The sequence below is a fragment of the Rhinopithecus roxellana genome, chromosome 7 (assembly GCF_007565055.1).
Source record: "Rhinopithecus roxellana isolate Shanxi Qingling chromosome 7, ASM756505v1, whole genome shotgun sequence".
Classification (NCBI taxonomy): Eukaryota; Metazoa; Chordata; class Mammalia; order Primates; family Cercopithecidae; genus Rhinopithecus; species Rhinopithecus roxellana.
Window position 1 is genome coordinate 28,295,974 of NC_044555.1, and position 20,109 is coordinate 28,316,082.

The 20,109-nt window shown below is 43.6% G+C and overlaps 1 protein-coding gene and 2 pseudogenes across 12 annotated transcripts in view; 2 read left to right on the top strand and 1 right to left on the bottom strand.

Moving 5' to 3' along the window:
* KRBOX4 (KRAB box domain containing 4) overlaps positions 1-10,809 on the bottom strand; it is a 41,428-nt gene extending 30,619 nt beyond the window's left edge. For 8 of the 11 annotated variants that reach the window (XR_004058397.1, XM_030934295.1, XM_030934301.1 and 5 more), the window contains exons 1-3: positions 10,652-10,809; positions 9,694-9,805; positions 7,534-7,578 (exon numbers count right to left, since the gene is read on the bottom strand). Coding sequence is in view for 9 of the 11 variants with exons in the window: in XM_030934295.1 (XP_030790155.1) it covers positions 7,534-7,548 (15 nt within the window). In the remaining 2 variants the exon portion in view is untranslated. Of the gene's footprint in view, positions 1-7,533; positions 7,579-9,693; positions 9,806-10,634 lie in introns of all 11 variants that reach the window. The other 3 variants (XM_030934302.1, XM_030934299.1, XM_030934294.1) reach the window with 3 other exon arrangements.
* Positions 300-3,112, top strand: LOC104669258 (annotated as a pseudogene).
* Positions 10,810-18,680: 7,871 nt separating the features above from the next.
* LOC104669259 lies at positions 18,681-19,809 on the top strand (annotated as a pseudogene). Its single transcript, XR_748963.2, has one exon. The product of XR_748963.2 is annotated as a glyceraldehyde-3-phosphate dehydrogenase pseudogene (transcript).
* The last annotated feature ends 300 nt before the right edge of the window (positions 19,810-20,109 follow it).

Here is a 20,109-nt window from a genome sequence, read left to right on the forward strand (position 1 = left end):
AACACCGGAGTTTGACAAGGAGGTAGCATTTGGAATTCTCTGCTTTATCAGTACTTACAGGATCCGGGACACACAAGACTTTGAAATACGTTGTCACCAAAAATGGAAAAATGCACCACAGAGGGACAACAAAAGCTTCCCACAAGAGTCCTACCAAAATACCTGGGATTCAGTAATCACTCAATGAACATAAACTCCACTTACTGGCATGCTCAGGGAATGGGTTATTAAGCAATGCATTCTGTTAAAAGTGGCTAAAACCACCAAAAGTTGGGTTTTTTCTCAGGGCAGTAAGAAAGATGACTTACTTCACAAGTTGAATACTGGATTCCGACTCAACTCATTACATACCATCCTGTAACAGGAAGTCCTGTTTCAAGAGGATGTGGAGCTCACTGAGCTACTTGATTCCAGTATCCTGTCTGCAGGGCAACCTCAACAACAGGAAAGTGGATACCTTGCAACACTTTGCTCCCTGGCAACCCCTAATATTTGGGATGTCTCCATGCTATTTGCCTTCATTAGTTTGCTCGTTATGCTTCCCATTTGGCGGACTGTATCTTCCTGGCTAAGAGCTTTGAGAGTATGGAGGACAGCTGAACTACAAGTGACCTGAAAAAAATACAATGTTCATTTGGAAGATATGGCAGCAAATAGCTGAGCTATTACTAACCTTGTAAGAAAAGCTTTATGTCTCATTCAAGAAACTGAAGTGATTTCCAGAGGATTTATACTTTTGCTTGACAGGGTCAGTGCCTTATCCCATTTAATAAATGGAATAATTTATTAAATGATTAATAATTATTAAATTTATAATTAATAAATCATATAATTCATAAATATTTATAAATTATATAATTTAATACATTGAATTATTATTGTTGCATGATTAATAATAATAAATGATTATTTATCCCATTTAATAAAGCTAGACAGCATTCCACTCAGTACCTCATCGGTCTCTGGAAAGCTGTCTTCAGAACTTCCAAGCAGCAAGGCTATCTATCCTATGGATGCTAAAAAACTACCCTCTAAACTCTGAAAGTGACAATGTAACCAGCTATATCTGTGTCGTGCCTTTTAAGGAGCTAGGCCTTGGACTTAGTGAAGAGTAGATTTCAGAAGAGGAAGCACCTAACTTTACAGATGACTTCAGCCTGCCTACATTGAAGGTTTTGTTCCAACTCTGGGTGGCAGAGTTCAGAATTCTTCAGACGGTTAGCCTTATTACTTTCTATAGCCAGTTCATCTCCTGGGCCTTTACTTAACTTCAGCACTTTTCCCCATCATATCTTATCTTATTTGACTCAAGGTCTACCTCATGCTTACTACGCTTGTTTGAAAGAGCTTAAGTGCAACTCTGAATTCTATCAGTACTTTGAAACTCAGCACCAGTCAGTACCAGTGTTTATCCAAAACTCAACAGAAGTCAAAAGAACTGAATAACATTCACACAGCAGTGTGCAACTTGCAGCTCCATGTGAAAGCATTACTGAATAAGGTAATAATTCTCAAAGATACATTTGAAAAGCTTATTTGTATGAAAGAAACACAAGAACAGTGTCAGAGGCTTATCAAATCCTAGAACAGAAATTAAAGTTGACTCAGCCCCATGTTTAAACAAGCAACAATTGCTGGGAAGAGGCCATTTCTCAGGTGGACAAACTGCTATGAAGAAATACAGATTAAAAAAAGACAAGCCTCAGGTAGTGTGTGACAACCCACACTGTACAGTGGTACCTTTGATGCAGCCTACTCTACATACTGCAGACAAAGATCCACTCCCTGAGAAGGATGAATAGGACTTAAAGCTTATGTAGGTGATACAGATATTGACAGTGATTGCAGAAAGGATGATTTTTATTACTTGTCTCAAGAAGACAAAGAAAGACAGAAGCATAAGCATGAAGAATCCAAGAGGGTGCTCCAAGAATTAAAATCTGTGCTGGGATTTAAAGCTTCAGAGGCAGAAAGGCAGAAGTGGTTGTAACCTCTACTTAGTGATCATGCTGTGTTGAAATCTTTGTCTCCTATAAACCCAGTGGAACCCACAAGTAATTCAGAACCATCAGCGAATTCAGATACAGGAAAAGTCAGTAAAAATGATACTGAAAAGGAAAATAGTAAACACTCCACAAGTGACAATGAAATAAGTAGGAGTGAGTATTTATGTGAACTCTCTAGAGCAGGGGTGTCCAATCTTTTGGCTTCCCTGGGCCATACTGGAAGAACTGTCTTGGGCCACACATAAAATACACTGACAATAATGACAGCTGATAAGCTTAAAGAAAAAAAAAAAAACTGCAACAAAATCTCATACTTTTTTTGTTGTTGTTTGTTTGTTTTTTGTTTTTGTTTTTTTGAGACAGAGTTTCGCTCTATCGCCCAGGCTGGAGTACAGTGGCATGATCTTGGCTCACTGCAACCTCTGCCTCCCAGATTCAAGCAATTCTCCTGCCTCAGCCTCCTGAGTAGCTGGTATTACAGGCACGCACCACCATGCTTCGCTAATTTTTGTATTTTTAGTAGAGACAGGGTTTCGCCATGTTGGTCAGGCTGGTCTCAAACTCCTGAACTTGCGATCCGCCCGCCTCGGCCTCCCAAAGTGCTGGGATTACAGGCATGAGCCACCACACCCAGCCAAAAATCTTATAATGTTTTAAGAAAGTTTACGAATTGTGTTGGGCTGCATGCAAAGCTGTCGTGGGCTGCATGTGGCCTGGGGCCATGGGTTGGACAAGCTTGCTCTAGAGGGTAAATATAAAGACAATTCTGCAAATGAAGTCTTCCTCCAAGGAGCAGAAGAGAGAATGCGTTACCAATGTGAAGGTGAAGATGAATCTCAAGCAGATGGAGGCATTCTGGCCACTACTCTCCCAGGGAGTCCTTACAGACTTCCATTAAGCAGAGGCTGGCATGGCTACAGCTGTCACTGGATTTTACCTTCACCGATGGCCTTGCTGTAGAAGTGGCTGTTAGATCTCTCTCCTTTACCATCATGCAGGAAGAGAATTTTGGTGATGAGGAGGAAGAACAAATGAGGTAGAAGAAAAGTAAGAACCAAGATTCACATGAAGTGATTTTAGGTTGTTTCTTTTGTGAAAGTGTTTAGCTTCAAGACTGGAGAGGGAATATGAGTGTACATCTACTATATATAAAGTTAAGATGTAAATTTACAGGAATAACCCTGGTGTGAGTAACTGATCTGAAATTAGCAGTTCCCTGTAAATGGCAGATCTTTCAGAAAAAAAAAAAAAGAGAGAAAGGCAAGGGCTCTATTGAATAAACTGTGGTTTTATTTGTGGTATAACTGATCAATCTTGGGAAAAAGTATTTTTAATAAGAAAGGAATGATCATTTCTTGCCAGAATTTGCTACCATAAGGTGATATGAATAATTCTGTTACAAGAACATTAACATTTAGCATGACTCTTTTTTACTGTATTCTTGCAGTTAATAACTACAGCTATTATGTTAATAACAAGTTGTTTATATTTTATTTTTGTTTATACTAGTCTTAAAACAAAGATCCAGGGTCTGAATGAAAAAAAATTAATTCATACAATTGATACATGCTGGGGCTTGGAACTAAGAAGTAGTTTCAAAAGCACTTGGGTTATGACATTTCTTATGTTTCCTTATTTATGTGTGTACTTAGTAGTGAATTTTCAGATGTCCCAATGATCATTAAAAGAAAAACACTGTACCATTAAAAAAAAGTTTCTTGCACTAAGCAAGGTTATGCCAATATCCTCTTACATTTTCACCTAATTTTTCAAATATATATTTAGGTATTTGATCAATCTGGAATTCACTTTTATATGATGTAGAAGAGTTTAACTTTCTGGGCAAAGGATATGAACAGACACTTCTCAAAAGAAGACATTCATACAGCCAACAGACACATGAAAAAATGCTCATCATCACTCGCCATCAGAGAAATGCAAATCAAAACCACAATGAGATACCATCTCACACCAGTTAGAATGGCAATCATTAAAAAATCAGGAAACAACAGGTGCTGGAGAGGATGTGGAGAAATAGGAACACTTTTACACTGTTGGTGGGAGTGTAAACTAGTTCAAGCATTGTGGAAAACAGTGTGGCGATTCCTCAAGGATCTAGAACTAGAAATACCATTTGACCCAGCCATCCCATTACTGGGATTATACCCAAAGGATTATAAGTCATGCTACTATAAAGACACATGCACACGTATGTTTATTGCGGCACTATTCACAGTAGCAAAGACTTGGAATCAACCCAAATGTCCATCAGTGACAGACTGGATTAAGAAAATGTGGCACATATACACCATGGAATACTATGCAGCCGTAAAAAAAGGATGAGTTCATGGATGCAGCTGGAAACCATCATTCTCAGCAAACTATCACAAGAACAGAAAACCAAACACCACATGTTCTCACTCATAGGTGGGAATTGAACAATGAGATCACCTGGACACAGGAAGGGGATCATCACACACTGGGTCCTATTGTGGGGAAGGGGCGGGGAGGGATAGCATTAGGAGATATACCTAATGTAAATGATGAGTTAATGGGTGCAGCACACCAACATGGCACATGTATACATATGTAACAAACCTGCATGTTGTGCACATGTACCCTAGAACTTAAAGTATAATAAAAAAAGAAGAAGAAGAAGAAGAGTTTAACTTTCTTTCCATCCAGACGGAGACTCAACGGTGCCACCATCATTCAGTCACCATTTTTTCCACATAACTGAAATGCCATTTTTAAAATCTCAACTCACAGAATCCTATATAAGCAATACAAGAACTCTAGAAGCCACAAAAGATTGTAAAATGAGACATTAAAAACACATTGTGTCCACTCCTCAAGAGGTATAAGACAAATCAAAGCAAATAATAAACTATGAAAAATATTGACAACATATATGACAGAGATCTCATTTGCTTAAGTTAACCCAAGGAGCTAACATCCAGCAATCAAAGTAATTCCACACCCAAGAGAAAAGGGGGCAAATGACTAGAATAAATATTTGAAAGAAAAAAGTACAAATGGTGGTTAAAAACGAAAAAAGACACTCAAATCAAGAAAAGCGAATTAAAATGCACTACTCTTTTGTCCCTCACAATGGCAAAAATCATAGCAGATAATACACTGTGATTTCCCATTTATAGGAAAAGGCATTATAATGTTGCCAGCAATGCAAATCAGTACATCCTATTTGGAAGGCAACTGACAGTTCTGAATCAAAATTCAAGATGCATAAACTTTGACCTAGAAACTTCATATCTAGAAAGTTATCCTATAAATGTTCTCACATGCACACAATGGGAATCTACTATACACTGCTATGTTGTTTATGGTAGTAAAAGACTAGGAATATCCTAAATATCTATTATTAGGAGAAAGGCAATAGTGGTATTACCATCAAATGAAATATCAAGCAGCCATTTTTGTAAACGGGGTAGGCCACTGGTTTTAAACACTGGATAATTTTATTCCTCAGGGAATATTTGACAATGACAAGAGATATTTTGGTTGCCAACACTGGAGGAGGGAGCACTACTGGCATCTAGTAGAGAGTCCAGGGATGCTGCTACATATACAACGCACAGGAAGGCAACCCACGACAAATAATGACCTCAACCAAAATGTCAATAGTGCCACACTGAGAAACCCTGGTGTAGAGTTAACACAAATGAAAAGATCATTAAAAAAAAAAAAGGACCAGAAAGACCAGGATGTACTGTAACTTGTTAAAGAGAGAAAGAGAAAGAGAAAGAGAAAGAGAGAGAGAGAGCACATGCAGGAGAGAACGAGTGACTGTGCATAAGCAGAGAAAGAGATTCATGAGTTCAAGACCAGCCTGGGCAACATGGCAAAACTCCATCCCTACAAAAAATACAAAAATTGGCTGGGCATGGTGGCATGTGTCTGTAGTCCCAGCTACTTGGGAAGCTGAGGTGGGAGGATTGTTGAGTCTGGGAGGCGGAGGTTGCAGTGAGCTGAAATTGCACCACTGTACTTCAGCCTGGGGGATAGAGCCAGACCCTGCTCAAAAAACAAAAACCACAAAAAACTTTTTGTTGTCGAACAAAGCTTTTGTTTGAATTTTTTTACCACGTGCATCCATTGCTTTTGAAATGCCCAATGCAATTTGTTAATGTTCTATTCAGAATATTTTTAATATTTTGACATTTATATTCTTAAGGGAAACTGGTCTATGATTTTCTTTTTTGTAGCACCTTCCTCAAATTTCAGGTTAAGTGGCTTCACAAAATGAACCGGGTGACTTTTCATCTTTAATAGCCTGGAAAATTGGAACACAGAAATTATCTGGTCTTTACATTTAGTGAAAGGAGTAATTATGAAGGATTTCAGAGGGCAAATTTAAGTCTCAGTAACTTTTAGTCAAAACCCCACTACCAGGTATAACCTCCATAAACACTGGTACTATAGAACGAGTAGATACAGAGAAAGTTGTTCATGAGGCACTGTATACAATAGTAAAAAGAAATTAAAAACTTAAATATCCATAAAGTTACATGATATTAATACATCCATACTATGAAATAGAAATTGAAACAATCTTTATATATCGACAAGGGACACCACCCAGAAAGTAATCAGGTGCAAAAGGCAAGATGGGTATGGAAGTATGATGCCATTTGTGTAAAAGCATAAAAAGAATATATATGCACATGTTTTTAGTTCCTTAAATTGATATAAATGCATCTACCCCACCATTTAACCCAACCGTTAACAATGGACTTCTCTGACGAGGAACATGGTACTGGGGGGAGAAAGATAGAATCCTTTGGGCTACTAGTTTTTTCTACGCACATCAAAACATTATGCACAATGTTATTATCATAAATATGAATGATGAAAAGACCAAGTGATCTAGAAATGAAGAAAGAGGAAAAAGCAAGATGAACCTATGTATTTAAACAATCTTCTGTGAGAAGGAAATGAAGAGAAGATGAGGTACAGTTCTCAGAAGAACAAGTAGAGAGCATGGTTGCTCATGCCTGTAATCCCAGCACTTTGGAGGCTGAGGTGGGGGAATCACTTGAGGTCAGGAGTTCAAAACCAGCCTGGCCAACATGGTGAAACCCCATCTCTACTAAAAACACAAAAATTAGCCAGGCGTGGTGGTGGGCACCTGTAATCCCAGCTACTCGGAAGGCTGAGGCAGGAGAATTACTTGAACCCAGAAGGTGGAGGTTGCAGCAAGCTGAGATTGTGCCACTGCACTCCGAGTGAGCCTCTGTCTCAAAAAAAAAAAAAAAAAAAAAAAAAAAAAAAGAAAAGAAAAGAAAAAGAAAAAGAAAAAAAAGGAACAAGAAGTCCAGAGAGGAATCTTTTTGTCTTTCCTCTCTCCTGGTGAGGGGAAGGATTAGAGAAACCAGAGGCTGAGAACAAGTTGAACAGAAAACAGCCAGAGAAGAAGGGATAATTGGTATTTTCAAGTCTACTATATAGATTCCAAACCTTGCCTCAATTTCACTGGAAACAAAGTATGGGTAAATTAGGAACTCACCTGGGACATGGCCATCCTGTTCTGCTCTTGATAAAGGATGGAGATCTATAAAGGCAAAATTAGGAGAGTACACTCGGTAGGTACAGCCATTAGACCACCATTACCATCCTGATAATAATTACCCTTGTACCCTGGGGAGAATGATCTAAAAACATGACCTGGTAGCTCCAGCTGTTTCCATGAAACTCTACTAAGATCATGTAGGTTTTGCAAATGAAATTTTGTTTCCCTTACTGGACAGATGTATGACTTGTGTCTAAAGATATCTACTTTAGAAACCAGTTACAATTAACATCTCCTTTATGAGTTCTATTCCTAGACATTTGTCATAATGAAACAATTCTAAATGTGGAAAAGTTGAAAGAATGTTAACTGTAGTCATTTCTACCATTAAAATATTAATATGTGGAAGCAGCCAGGTGCAGAGGCTCATGCTTATAATCCCAGCACTTTGGGAGGCCGATGTGGGCGGATCACTGGAGCCCAGGAGTTCGACACCAGCCTGGGCAACATGGCGAAACCACATCTCTACAAAAATTAGCCAGACATGGTAGCACATACCTGTAGTCCCTGCTACTCTGAAGGCTAGGTGGGAGGATCACTTGAGCCCAGGAAGGGGAGGTTGCAGTGAGCCAAGATGGCACCACTGCACTCCAGCCTGGGCGACAGAGGGAATCTCTGTCTAAACAAAAAACAAATAAACAAACAAAAAAATTGGAAGCAACTAAATGGCCAGCAAAGAGGACACAGTTAAAAAATATGACACATGCAAAAGCAGGTATACTGAACAGGCTTTCAAAATGCTATGGAATTTGTTTTTAGTTCCTAATGTGTTTAAAAGCAGCTTCCAAGAAAGCAAGTGCAGTGTGATCTCATTTTTGATAATCAATATGCACATATATGACGTCTCAGAGGATTTATTAAAATGCTGATATTGGTTACTATTGAGTGGTGATTTCAATTTTCTTCTTTTATTTGTATTTTCTCAATTTTTGATAAAGAATATCACTAGTAAAACAAAAATGAAAAATTATTAAAAATTACCTCTTATCAAACTGAGTCCTACAGGTGAAAAGACCCTCTGCAAGTGTGTATGAGTAGGATCTCTTGATGTGGTCTGGAGGAAGGAGGCCAACAAGGGCTCAGAGGGCTGCTGCAGGGGAGGAGAGGTGTGGGGCTGGGTGGTAACAGCCCAGCACTGTCAGTTCTGTGAGGGGCTGAAAACCACTGTGCCTGCTCCCCTGCATCTGCCTCTTTAACTGGCCACCTACACTGTTCCCACCCCACCACTTCCTCCTTTCTCACAATTTGCATTTTGATTACCAGGCTCCTCCTTCTTTGGCAGTTTTTCAAAAGAAAGTTCCAGCAAGGAGCTTCTGTGCAGAGCAACCATTGCATACTGCAGCAATCACTGCGACAGTATCAAGGTAACAGGGTTCAGCTTGGTGTAGCTTAGCAGGTCATGTCATCCAGCCCACTTTCATTAAACATTGAAATAAGGCAGCAGAGCTGGATGACAGCGTACCTAGAGACTACTCTGAAATTCTATAAACTAAAAACATATTTTCTGCACTTTGGTCAGGATGAAGGGACACTCGCATTTCCCCTGGAAGCAGGTGCCTGGTTGATGATGTGGGGCTGGCTCAAATTCAGAAAAAGCCAATGGCAAGAGAAGGAAGCGCGGGGTTGCACAAATAGGTGTGCTAGGAGAGGCCAATCTGTGGCTGGCTGTGATCCTTCCCAGCCTCATCCTGCCTTTGCAGCCACTACAGCAGGGCACCTGCCCCATGGAAGGCACCCATGCCTCCATTCACCTGTGACTTTCACCTGTCCCTCCTCCAGTAGGAATCAAACTGCACTGTCACATGGTCCTCGATGGCACCTGGAAGTTGAGCCAGTTTGCTCTGTCTCAGCAGAAGTGAGGGACAAAGGTCACTACGGGTCCAGCTCTTCTAGGACCTGCTGTCCTGTGAACCTCCTTTCTCTGCCCTGAGGATCTGGGTCTGGACTCTGGGCTAAGGCTTCTCCTCCAACTCGCCTCAGCTCAGCGTACCTCTCTTATGTCCAAGGCAGCAGGACCAAGGCATTCAGAGACAAACACACCCCAGCCGGGGCCATCATTATAGCACCAGATCTCTGCCTGTGACCCAGGGAACTCACCTCCTCCTGGGGCCTCAGCCTAAGTCTTCTGAGACTAAGTGAGGAAGCCGGGGCACAGATAAACTGGAGTCTGAAGTCGGTGTAGCAGTGGTCTCAGGTCTGCACTCTGACCCTTGAAACACAATGACCACAGGAGATTCAATTAGCAACACCTATGCTCCCTTCCATGCAGTGAAGTTGAGTAAAACCCAAAGGTTTTTACCCAATAGAAGAGGGACCAACGCCTCATTCTAGCTTTAAGAGTTAATTAACATTCATGCACAGCTCAATTATCCCCAGTGACGAAAACCCTGCCTTCCTGAGTCCGGGCTTTGGAACCAACTGATTGACTGCTGTGCCACTTTTATTCACTGAAGAAATGAGTGCCTTCCATGAGCCCGTTCTCCGTGCTGGAAATACATCAGTGAACAAAATCTCAAAGTCCCAGCTCCTGCAGAGTTTCTAGTCTAGCGGGGGAGACACACAGGAAACAATAAACATGATAAACAAAGCACAGGAAATGAAAAAGGATTCCTCGGGTTTGCTACCTATGTGACTTTGGACAGGTTGCCAAGCCACACTGAGCCATTTTCTCTCTATAACATGAAAATAATCATGTAACACCTCACAGGGCTCCTGTGAAGATTAATGTGAAACATTTCCAAGGTTGCCTGGCATTTTTAGGAGCTCAGGAAACAGGGGCCGAGTGACTCAATCAATCAGTCACTTGCTGGCCCCGAACCTCGCCCCCAACACTCACGCCCACAGGCCTGCGGGTCTCAGGGAACCCGACCCTGGTCCTGGCTCAGAGGGTCCTGAGAGCAAGGGGTCTGTCTCAGGCGGGGAAGTGGCCTGGAGGATGGGCTTTTGAGCTAGGCTGTAGAGCCACCCTGTCACCCACAAAGGCGTCCCATGACCCCATGGTCCCGTCAACCCCCGTCCCCCATCAAAACTATCACCACCTCCGCGTCCCTCTTACTTCACCGCCAAGAGCCTGAAACCTCAGAGGCCGACAACAACAGCTAGTGTGAACTAGGAACCGCCCGCCCGGGTCAGCCGAGCACTTCCGCTTCCCACCGCCCCCTCGGAACGCGGGATGGGGTCGGAGTGTGTCGCAGCGCCGCGCACGCGCAGTAGCACGGGGGTGGGTGCGCCACCGCCAATGGCCAATGTGGCGGCTTCCAGGGGCCCTGTGTTTCCGATAGTGTTCGGTTTGGGGACAAAAGCGTGTGACCATTTTCCGTGGCGAGTGGTACAAAAGGCCCAGGGGGACATCCCTTGGCGGCGAGAGGCGAGCGGACTTTCCAGCGGCCTAGCTCCCGCCCGCAGGGAGGCCGAAGTGCCCCTTCTCCCACTTCGTCCTCCTGCATCGCGACCCTCCCAGTCGCTGCGGCATTGGGTGTTCGCGTCCCTCTGTCCTGAAAGCCATTGTTCCCGCTTTTTTCCCCTCCTGGGAATAGGAAAAAGAGTCGCGCCTCCGGCGTCAATAGCGCTCGGAGGCGCGGCCGTCTAAGGTCCAGGCGGGTCTCAGGGGACCCGACCATGGGGCTGGCGCTCAGAGAGTCATGAGAGCAAGGGGTCTGGCTCAGGCGGGGGAGTGGCCTGGAGGATGCGCTTTTGAGCTGGGCTGCAGAGCCAGCAATCTCTTGAAATGAGGAAAGAAACCCTCATTCCGATTTTTCTCTACTCAGTAGAGGGGCTCCAATTCCTGAGATCCTAGACCCCTGGGAGAATCTGGTTTTTACTTTTTTGAAAACGCACTGTAAATAGCAGAGAGGTGTTTTCTCTGAGATTGCCAGCCAGTGGCAACATGGTCCCCTAAAAAGGCCTGTAGTAGCCTTGAGGAAAGTTTTCTGTTTCCTGTCTGGACCTGGGGGAAACAGACCAAGTGTATTCTTCATCCTTCTGTGGCTGCCTGGTCACCAAGCAGGCTTCCTTGGGTCAGGTATGGCAGAGTCTCCACCAGGTACAAAGCAGCCCCTTCTGTGCTGGAGCCAACTGGTTCCAGACACTGTTTATAGATGAAAGTGTCAAAGCTGATCATGGAATCCATCAGATATGTATTTAATTTCCATTTGAACATGGGTCTTTTTCCTTTTTCTCTTTCTCCTCTGCAGGTTAACTTGCATTCCCCAGGTAGTTTGAATGAGTCTCAGCCCAAATTTGCAAACTCAGTACAGCCATCCCCTGGGAAGTCACCCTGTCTAAGCCTCCTGTACAAGTCCTAGGAAAAGAACCTGTTTTCCCTTGGGCATGTGAGCAGTGAATTATTGCTCATTCAGAATTTCATATGTATGTGTTGCTGATGGCCAGGTTTAGAGATACCAACCTATTTGTTTTTAGAGGAGAGGTGAACTGGTAACATTCTTTTCAGACATCACTATCACTAGGCAGGAAAGGGCTAATAGTATGACAGTGTCCTGAGGACAATAAACTGCAAACTGCGAAAGCACCTGGTCTGTGCCCTGACCAGCATCTCTCCATATCCTGATTCTGCAGGAACAGGTATTTCTTCAGAAAGAGAAGGGACTGATGTTTTAGATGTGACCAGATGCAGGGCACGCTTTTATTGCCATGCCAGCATTTGCTATTCATGATGTTAGTATTCAAAAATTAAGAAACACCCTGCTTGGGACATTGGTGTCTAATAATCCATTGGAAGAGAAGACTGGAATCCACCACTTACTAGCTTCTTGGGCCTCATTTCCCCCTTTTCTCCCACAGCTGAGGACCACTTATCCTAGATGGCTGCTGTTATTGTTCAAAGGAACATCTTTAGAGCCTCAAGCCCAGGAATAGCCCATGGCAGGCACCTGGTAAATGTCAGTTTTCAGTGTCCTCTCCCGACACTATGAAACATGCTGTGCTCTCTGCAACTGCTCCTGTGGATTTCCATAGGCAGGAGAGTATCCAGTGTTAAGTGGAGCTGGTATTTTCAGAAATGAAGCCCCTTTCCTTATTTGTGCCAGCCCGCTTTGTCTTGGGCATATGTGCATTGCATTATTGCCCACTCTGTATTTTATTTGCATCTGTTAACGATGGCCAGGTTCAGAGATACCACCCTATTTATTTCTAGAGGAGAGGTGAACTGATAACTTTCTTTTCTCGTATCATTATCTCTAGGTAGGAAAGGATTAATAGAGTTAGTGTGACAGTGTCCTGTGGACAGCACAGAAACCACCCCAACCTCTGCCCTCCCGCAAGCTGCAGAAGTACCTGGTTTGTGGCCTTTGCCAGCCTCTCTTCATATCCTGATTCTGCAGGAACAGGTGCTTGAACATTAGGAGAAGGGGCTGAATCTTTGCATGGGGTTTCATGAAGGGCACACCGTTATTGGGATGCTAGCATTTGCCATTCATGACATTGGCATTCGGGTATCATGAAACACAGGAAAGTTTTTCCAACCCCCACCGTATTGACTGTTGGGATCTACTAATCCAGTAGAAGAGAAGACTCAAATCCATCACTTACTGACCGATTGGACTTAAGTTCCCTCCTCGTTGTCATAGCCAAGCACCACCTGTCCTAGATGGCTCCTGTTTTGTTCAGAGGAACATCTCTAGAGCTGCAGGCCCAGAAATAGCCCTTGGCAGGCACCTGGTAAATGGTGTTTTCATTTTCCTCTCTCCCACACTATGGAACATGCTGGTGCCCCTTTTGGACTTTTCCATACTGTGGGCTTCCCTTTTGCCATTTCCTTGCACAGGTGTGCCTGTGCCTGGCACCAACTTTGCCCAGGATCACTACTTGTATCTACGTGCAGACATTTTTAAATGCATAAGTTAGGCTTCTTATTGAGCTGAAATTTATTCTATTCCTGATGCTACAATATTATTTGCATTGATACCCAGTCCACAGTTTGTTTCAGTCATCCTGGTGCGATGGGCCTTCTGAAATCCAGTTTGAGCCTCCCCTTATCAAAGGACTTGCAAGGTTGTCAGGAAGTTCCAGACCTCAGCAGCAGTTACTGCAAGGCACTGCTGGGCTTTTTCCACATCTGAAGGGCAGAGGTCCTGAGTAATTGCAGTGGGCAGGAGCTGAGTCATGCTTGATTTCTTGCTGTGGTTTGGCATGTTGCTGATGGTCCCTGGAACCTCCCTCTTCCTAGATCCTTTCCTTCCAATAAGTGTGGCGACAGGCCCACCAGGCAATGCCTTGATGACATTCCATTTTTTGAACTGTGTAAGTTCCTGTAGGGAAAGGAAAGCCAGTTACAAGTGGTCATCTCCTACCTGGATGGCACTGCTCTGTATATGGCTGCTCTGTGGATTTTCACAGGGAAGGGAGTATCTAGAGTTGAGTGTAACTGGAATAGACAACAAAGGAATGGGGAATACACACAAGGGAACTGGTTGATTGCCTAAGATAATATCATGAAGCCAATCTCATGCCTGTCTGGTGGTTCAGAGGTTAGAGCTCCAGTCTTTGAGCGACTGTGCCCATTGTTGAGAATTATGTATACTATGATAAACACCAAAGGTAGGAGTCTTCAGCTAGCCTCCAGGTGGCTCTATTTTAGATATCTCTTTCTGTTCTTGAAAGATAGTACAGGAAGTGAGAGTATAATAAGATGTACAGTGAATTTAGATGATGCCAGGCCTTGTGCTATGTGATTTACATTAATTACTTCATTTTAAAATCTTTTTTTTTTTTTAATACAGAGTTTCACTCTGCTACCCAGGCTGAAGTGCAGTGGTGTGATCTCGGCTCACTGCAACCTCCACCTCCTGGATTCAAGCGATTCTCCTGCCTCAGCCTCCCGAGTAGCTGGGATTACAGGCGCATGCCACCGTGCTCAGCTAATTTTTGTATTTTTAGTAGAGACGGGGTTTCACCATGTTGGCCAGGCTGGTCTTGAACTCCTGACCTCAGGTGATCAGCCCACCTCAGTTTCCCGAAGTGCTGGGATTACAGGCATGAACCACCGCACCCAGCCCATTTAAAAATTCTCAATGTCTGTCATTATTGTGATACCCTATCTTACAGATAAAAAGACTGAAGCCCACAGGTATCAGGCAACTCGCCAAAAGCTTCATAGCTGATAAATGAACTCAGGATTTAAGGTTAGACAGTTTGGCTCCAGAACATACACCATTGATCTTGACACCATTCTGTAGTTATTAGAGCACCCTATTTACAAAAAAAGGATCAGGGTGATTACATGACTTGCCCAATTTGGACAGCCAGTAAGGGGCAGAATTAAAACTAACACCTAGGTCTCCTGACTTCAAATCTCATTCTTTTTTCAGGCTGACATTTGTCTTATCCCAGGTCCTCTGGAGCAGTGCATCTCAGACTTGAACGCACATTGGGATCCCCTTAAGGATCTTGTTAAATTGGAGATTGTGATTCAATACTTCTGTAAAGGGCCTGAAATTCTGCATTTCTAACAAGCTCTCAGACAATGCTATTACTGCCGGTCCTCAGACTATGCTTTCAGTCAAAAGAAGATTTGAGCAACCCTCTGGTTCAGCAGCTGTGGTTTCCAAGCAGGAGAATTTCCTTAAACGCGTATCTACCTACACACACACACACCCCCACACACACACACACAAAGACACAGCAGGTGTGTTCTCTGAGTCTCACTTCTGAGACCCCTTAACAATTCCCTTCTGGGGTGAAGAGTCTGAGGCCCAAGGAGGGAAAAAACTCTTCAGGGAGTCATTAACAGACTGGAACTAGGACCCATTCCACTTGACTTCTCAGCCAATATTCCTCCCTCCCCCGTTCCTTCCTCCATTGCATGAGGGTTTCTGGGGAGAACAGTAGTAAAGGAATGGGCATTGTTCAATGTCACATTATTCGTGACTTTGCAGGAAAAAAACAAGGTGATCCTCATTCCAGGTCTTCTTGCCCGCCATGCTGTACTGAACACGTGATTTAGCTGCCCGGGAGGATCCAACTGTACTGAGCCTAGGAGAAAGGTCAAAATGGTTCGTTTCAGAAATCTGCCTGCCCATGCAGCTACCATCCTGGGGAAAGTGTAACTACAGCAACCTCTCAGATGCTCAGACACCATTTGTAAGCCCAGTTGCCTGCCCACAAACTCTAGGAACTACCAGTAGCTAGATGCATACTACAACTTTTGTACTACTATGGTTAGGTCAAACTACTGATTAGACCCAAAATTTTTATTTTTATTTTTATTTTTTATTTTTTTTATTATTATACTTTAAGTTCTAGGGTACCTGTGCATAACGTGCAGGTTTGTTACATATGTATACTTGTGCCATGTTGGTGTGCTGCACCCATCAACTCGTCAGCACTCATCAATTCGTCATTTATATCAGGTATAACTCCCAGTGCAATCCCTCCCCCCTCCCTCCTCCCCATGATAGGCCCCGATGTGTGATGTTCCCCTTCCCGAGTCCAAATGATCTCATTGTTCAGTTCCCACCTATGAGTGAGAACATGCGGTGTTTGGATTTCTGTTCGTGTGATAGTTTGCTAAGAATGATGGTTTCCAGCTGCATCCATGTCCCTACAAAGGACACAAACTCACCCTTTTTTATGGCTGCATAGTATTCCATGGTGTATATGTGCCACATTTTCTTAATCCAGTCTGTCACAGATGGACATTTGGGTTGATTCCAAGACTTTGCTATTGTGAATAGTGCCGCAATAAACATACGTGTGCATGTGTCTTTATAGCAGCATGATTTATAATCCTTTGGGTATATACCCAGTAGTGGGATGGCTGGGTCATATGGTACATCTAGTTCTAGATCCTTGAGGAATTGCCATCCTGTTTTCCATAATGGTTGAACCAGTTTACAATCCCACCAACAGTGTAAAAGTGTTCCTATTTCTCCACATCCTCTCCAGCACCTGTTGTTTCCTGACTTCTTAATGATTGCCATTCTAACTGGTGTGAGATGGTATCTCATTGTGATTTTGATTTGCATTTCTCTGATGGCGAGTGATGATGAGCATTTTTTCATGTGTTTGTTGGCTGTATGAATGTCTTCTTTTGAGAAATGTCTGTTCATATCCTTTGCCCACTTTTTGATGGGGTTGTTTGTTTTTTTCTTGTAAATTTGTTTGAGTTCTTTGTAGGTTCTGGATATCAGCCCTTTGTCAGATGAGTAGATTGCAAAAATTTTCTCCCATTCTGTAGGTTGCCTGTTCACTCTGATGGTAGTTTCTTTTGCTGTGCAGAAGCTCTTTAGTTTAATTAGATCCCATTTGTCAATTTTGGCTTTTGTTGCCGTTGCTTTTGGTGTTTTAGACATGAAGTCCTTGCCCATGCCTATGTCCTGAATGGTACTACCTAGGTTTTCTTCTAGGGTTTTTATGGTATTAGGTCTAACATTTAAGTCTCTAATCCATCTTGAATTAATTTTCGTATAAGGAGTAAGGAAAGGATCCAGTTTCAGCTTTCTACTTATGGCTAGCCAATTTTCCCAGCACCATTTATTAAATAGGGAATCCTTCCCCCATTTCTTGTTTCTCTCAGGTTTGTCAAAGATCAGATGGCTGTAGATGTGTGGTATTATTTCTGAGGACTCTGTTCTGTTCCATTGTAGACCCAAAATTTAATGGCTTAGATACAATCTCTTTCTTGCTCACACAAGAATCAACCGTGGGTATTCCATATTGACAGGCAGTGCCCCTTCATGTAGACCCAGCCTGTTGTCATCTCTGCCCTCTTCAAAATGGCGTCCAAGGCGCTCTGGGCATCATCATTCCTGGAAGTGAGAAAGAATATGGATGAGTATAGCTCAGGGTTTACAACTAGCTTTCAGGATCACCGTGGTCAGGAAATTGTTTCTGCCACCCAGAGGTCAGAAAACTGCAGAAAGCCATTGCTGATAGCATGAGTATCCCATTGGCCCCAGCATGATTAGCTTAGAAAGGAGCTTAACAGGGTGCTGTGAAAACTCACATCTGCTCTTCCTGCTAGAGGAAAAGTACGGCTTCTAGCTCCCTTCTCTCTTCCAAATTTTATTCAGAGATTGCATTCGCAAGGGAGTCTGAGAAATATTTTCTCAAGGCCTCCAGCCTCTGAAATCCAGGGAAGAGTATAAGAGTGGGAATGTTGTGGAGTGTCAATAGACAATACCTTGTGCATCTTTGAAATTCACATTAAAGTTGAAAGATTTGTCTCCCTTTTCTTCCTTCCAAACTGAAGTAGAAGCCTGCAGAACCCTCTAGTGTCACTGCAAACTGAGGCATCAGCTGCCGAGGCAAGCAACAATAGTTTGTGTCATGAAATTTTCTTTTCCAGGTCCTAGACTCCCTGGGTATAAAGTTAGCCCTAGTTTATGCTCCCCAGTATTCTTGTGGCCCTGGTTTAAATGTGTCCCCTAAAATTCATGTGTTGGAAAGTTAATCCCCAGTGGAACATTGTTTAGGTGGGGCCTTCAGTTTAAGAGGCGATTAGGTCATGAGGGCTTTGCCCTCATGAATGGATTAATGTGGGAGTGGGTTCATTATTGTGGGAGTGGAGTTCTTATAAAGGATGAGTTTGTCCTCCTCTCTTGCTCTGTCTCTCCTCTGTGATGTCTTCTGCTATGCTATGATAAAGCGAAAAGGCCTTCATCAGATGTGATGTGGCCCTTCAGTCTTGGACTTCCCAGACTCCAGAGCCATGACCCAAATAAATTCTGTTAACTAAAAATTACCCAGTCTGTGGTATTCTGTTATAGCAGCATAGAATGAACTAAGACAGAAAATTGGTACTGAGAAGTGGGGCAATTGTTATAACAAATACTTAAAATGTGGAAGCACCTTGAAATTGGGTAATGGTTAGAGGCTGGAAGAATTTAAAAGAGCAGACTAGAAAAAGCCTAGGTTGCCGTAAATGGAGCATAAAGGTCATTTCTGGTGAGGGCTCAGAAGTAGACAAGAGCTGTAGCAAAAGCCTAAATCTTCTTAGAGATTAGTTAAGTGGCCATTGTATTGTGTCATTCTTGCATTGCTGTAAAGAAATACCTGGCTTTCTGCTCCTCCTGTTCAACAGACAGCTGCATCTTCTCTTGCATTGCCAGCCGCATCTCTGAGACACCATGGGGAAAGTGAAGGTCGGAGTCAATGGATTTGGTCATATTGGGTGCCTGGTCAGCAGGGCTGCGTTTAACTCTGGTAAAGTGGATATTGTTGCCATCAATGACCCCTTCATTGACCTCAACTACATAGTCTACATGTTCCAGTATGATTCCACCCATGGCAAATTCCATGGCACCATCAAGGCTGAGAATGGGAAGCTTGTCATTAAATGGAAATCCCATCACCATCTTCTAGGAGCGAGATCCCTCCAAAATCAAGTGTGGTGATGCTGGCACTGAGTATGTTGTGGAGTCTACTGGCATCTTTACCACCATGGAGAAGGCTGGGGTTCACTTGCAGGGGGAAGCCGTAAGGGTCATCATCTCTGCCCCCTCTGCTGATGCCCCCATGTTCGTGATGGGCATGAACCATGAGAAGTATGACAACCGCCTCAAGATCGTCAGCAATGCCTCCTGCACCACCAACTGCTTAGCGCCCCTGGTCAAGGTCATCCAGGACAACTTTGGTATCGTGGAAGGACTCATGACCACAGTTCACATCATCACTGCCACCCAGAAGACTGTGGATGGCCCCTCCGGGAAACTGTGGCGTGATAGCCCCGGGGCTCTCCAGAACATCGTTCCTGCCTCTACTGATGCTGCCAAGGCTGTGGGAAAGGTCATCCCTGAGCTGAATGGGAAGCTCACTGGCATGGCCTTCCATGTCCCCACTGCCAACGTGTCAGAGGTGGACCTGACCTGCCGTCTGGAAAAACCTGCCAAATATGATGACATCAAGAAGGTGGTGAAGCAGGTGTCGGAGGGCCCCCTCAAGGGCATCCTAGGCTAAACTGAGCACCAGGTGGTCTCCTCCGACTTCAACAGCGACACCCACTCTTCAACCTTTGATGCTGGGGCTGGCATTGCCCTCAACGAACACTTTGCCAAGCTCATTTCCTGGTATGACAATGAATTTGGCTACAGCAACAGGGTGGTGGACCTCATGGCCCACATGGCCTGCAAGGAGTAAGACCCCTGGACCACCAGCCCCAGCGAGAGCACAAGAGGAAGAGAGAGACCCTCACTGCTGGGGAGTCCCTGCCACACTCAGTCCCCCACCACACTGAATCTCCCCTCCTCACAGTTTCCATGCAGACCACTTGAAGAGGGAGGGGACTAGGGAGCCCAACCTTGTCATGTACCATCAGTAAAGTCCCCTGTGCTCAGCCAAAAGAAAAGAAAAGAAAAGAAAAGAAAAGAAAAGAAAAAAGAAATACTTGAGATTGGGTAATTTATAAAGAAAATAAGTTTAATTGCCTCACAGTTCTGCAGGCTGCACAAGCATGGTGCCAGCATCTGCTTGGCTTCTGGGGAGGTCTCAGGGGGCTTTTACTCATAGTGGAAAGCAAAATGGGAGCAAGCATGTCGTGTGGTAAGAACAAGGGCAAGA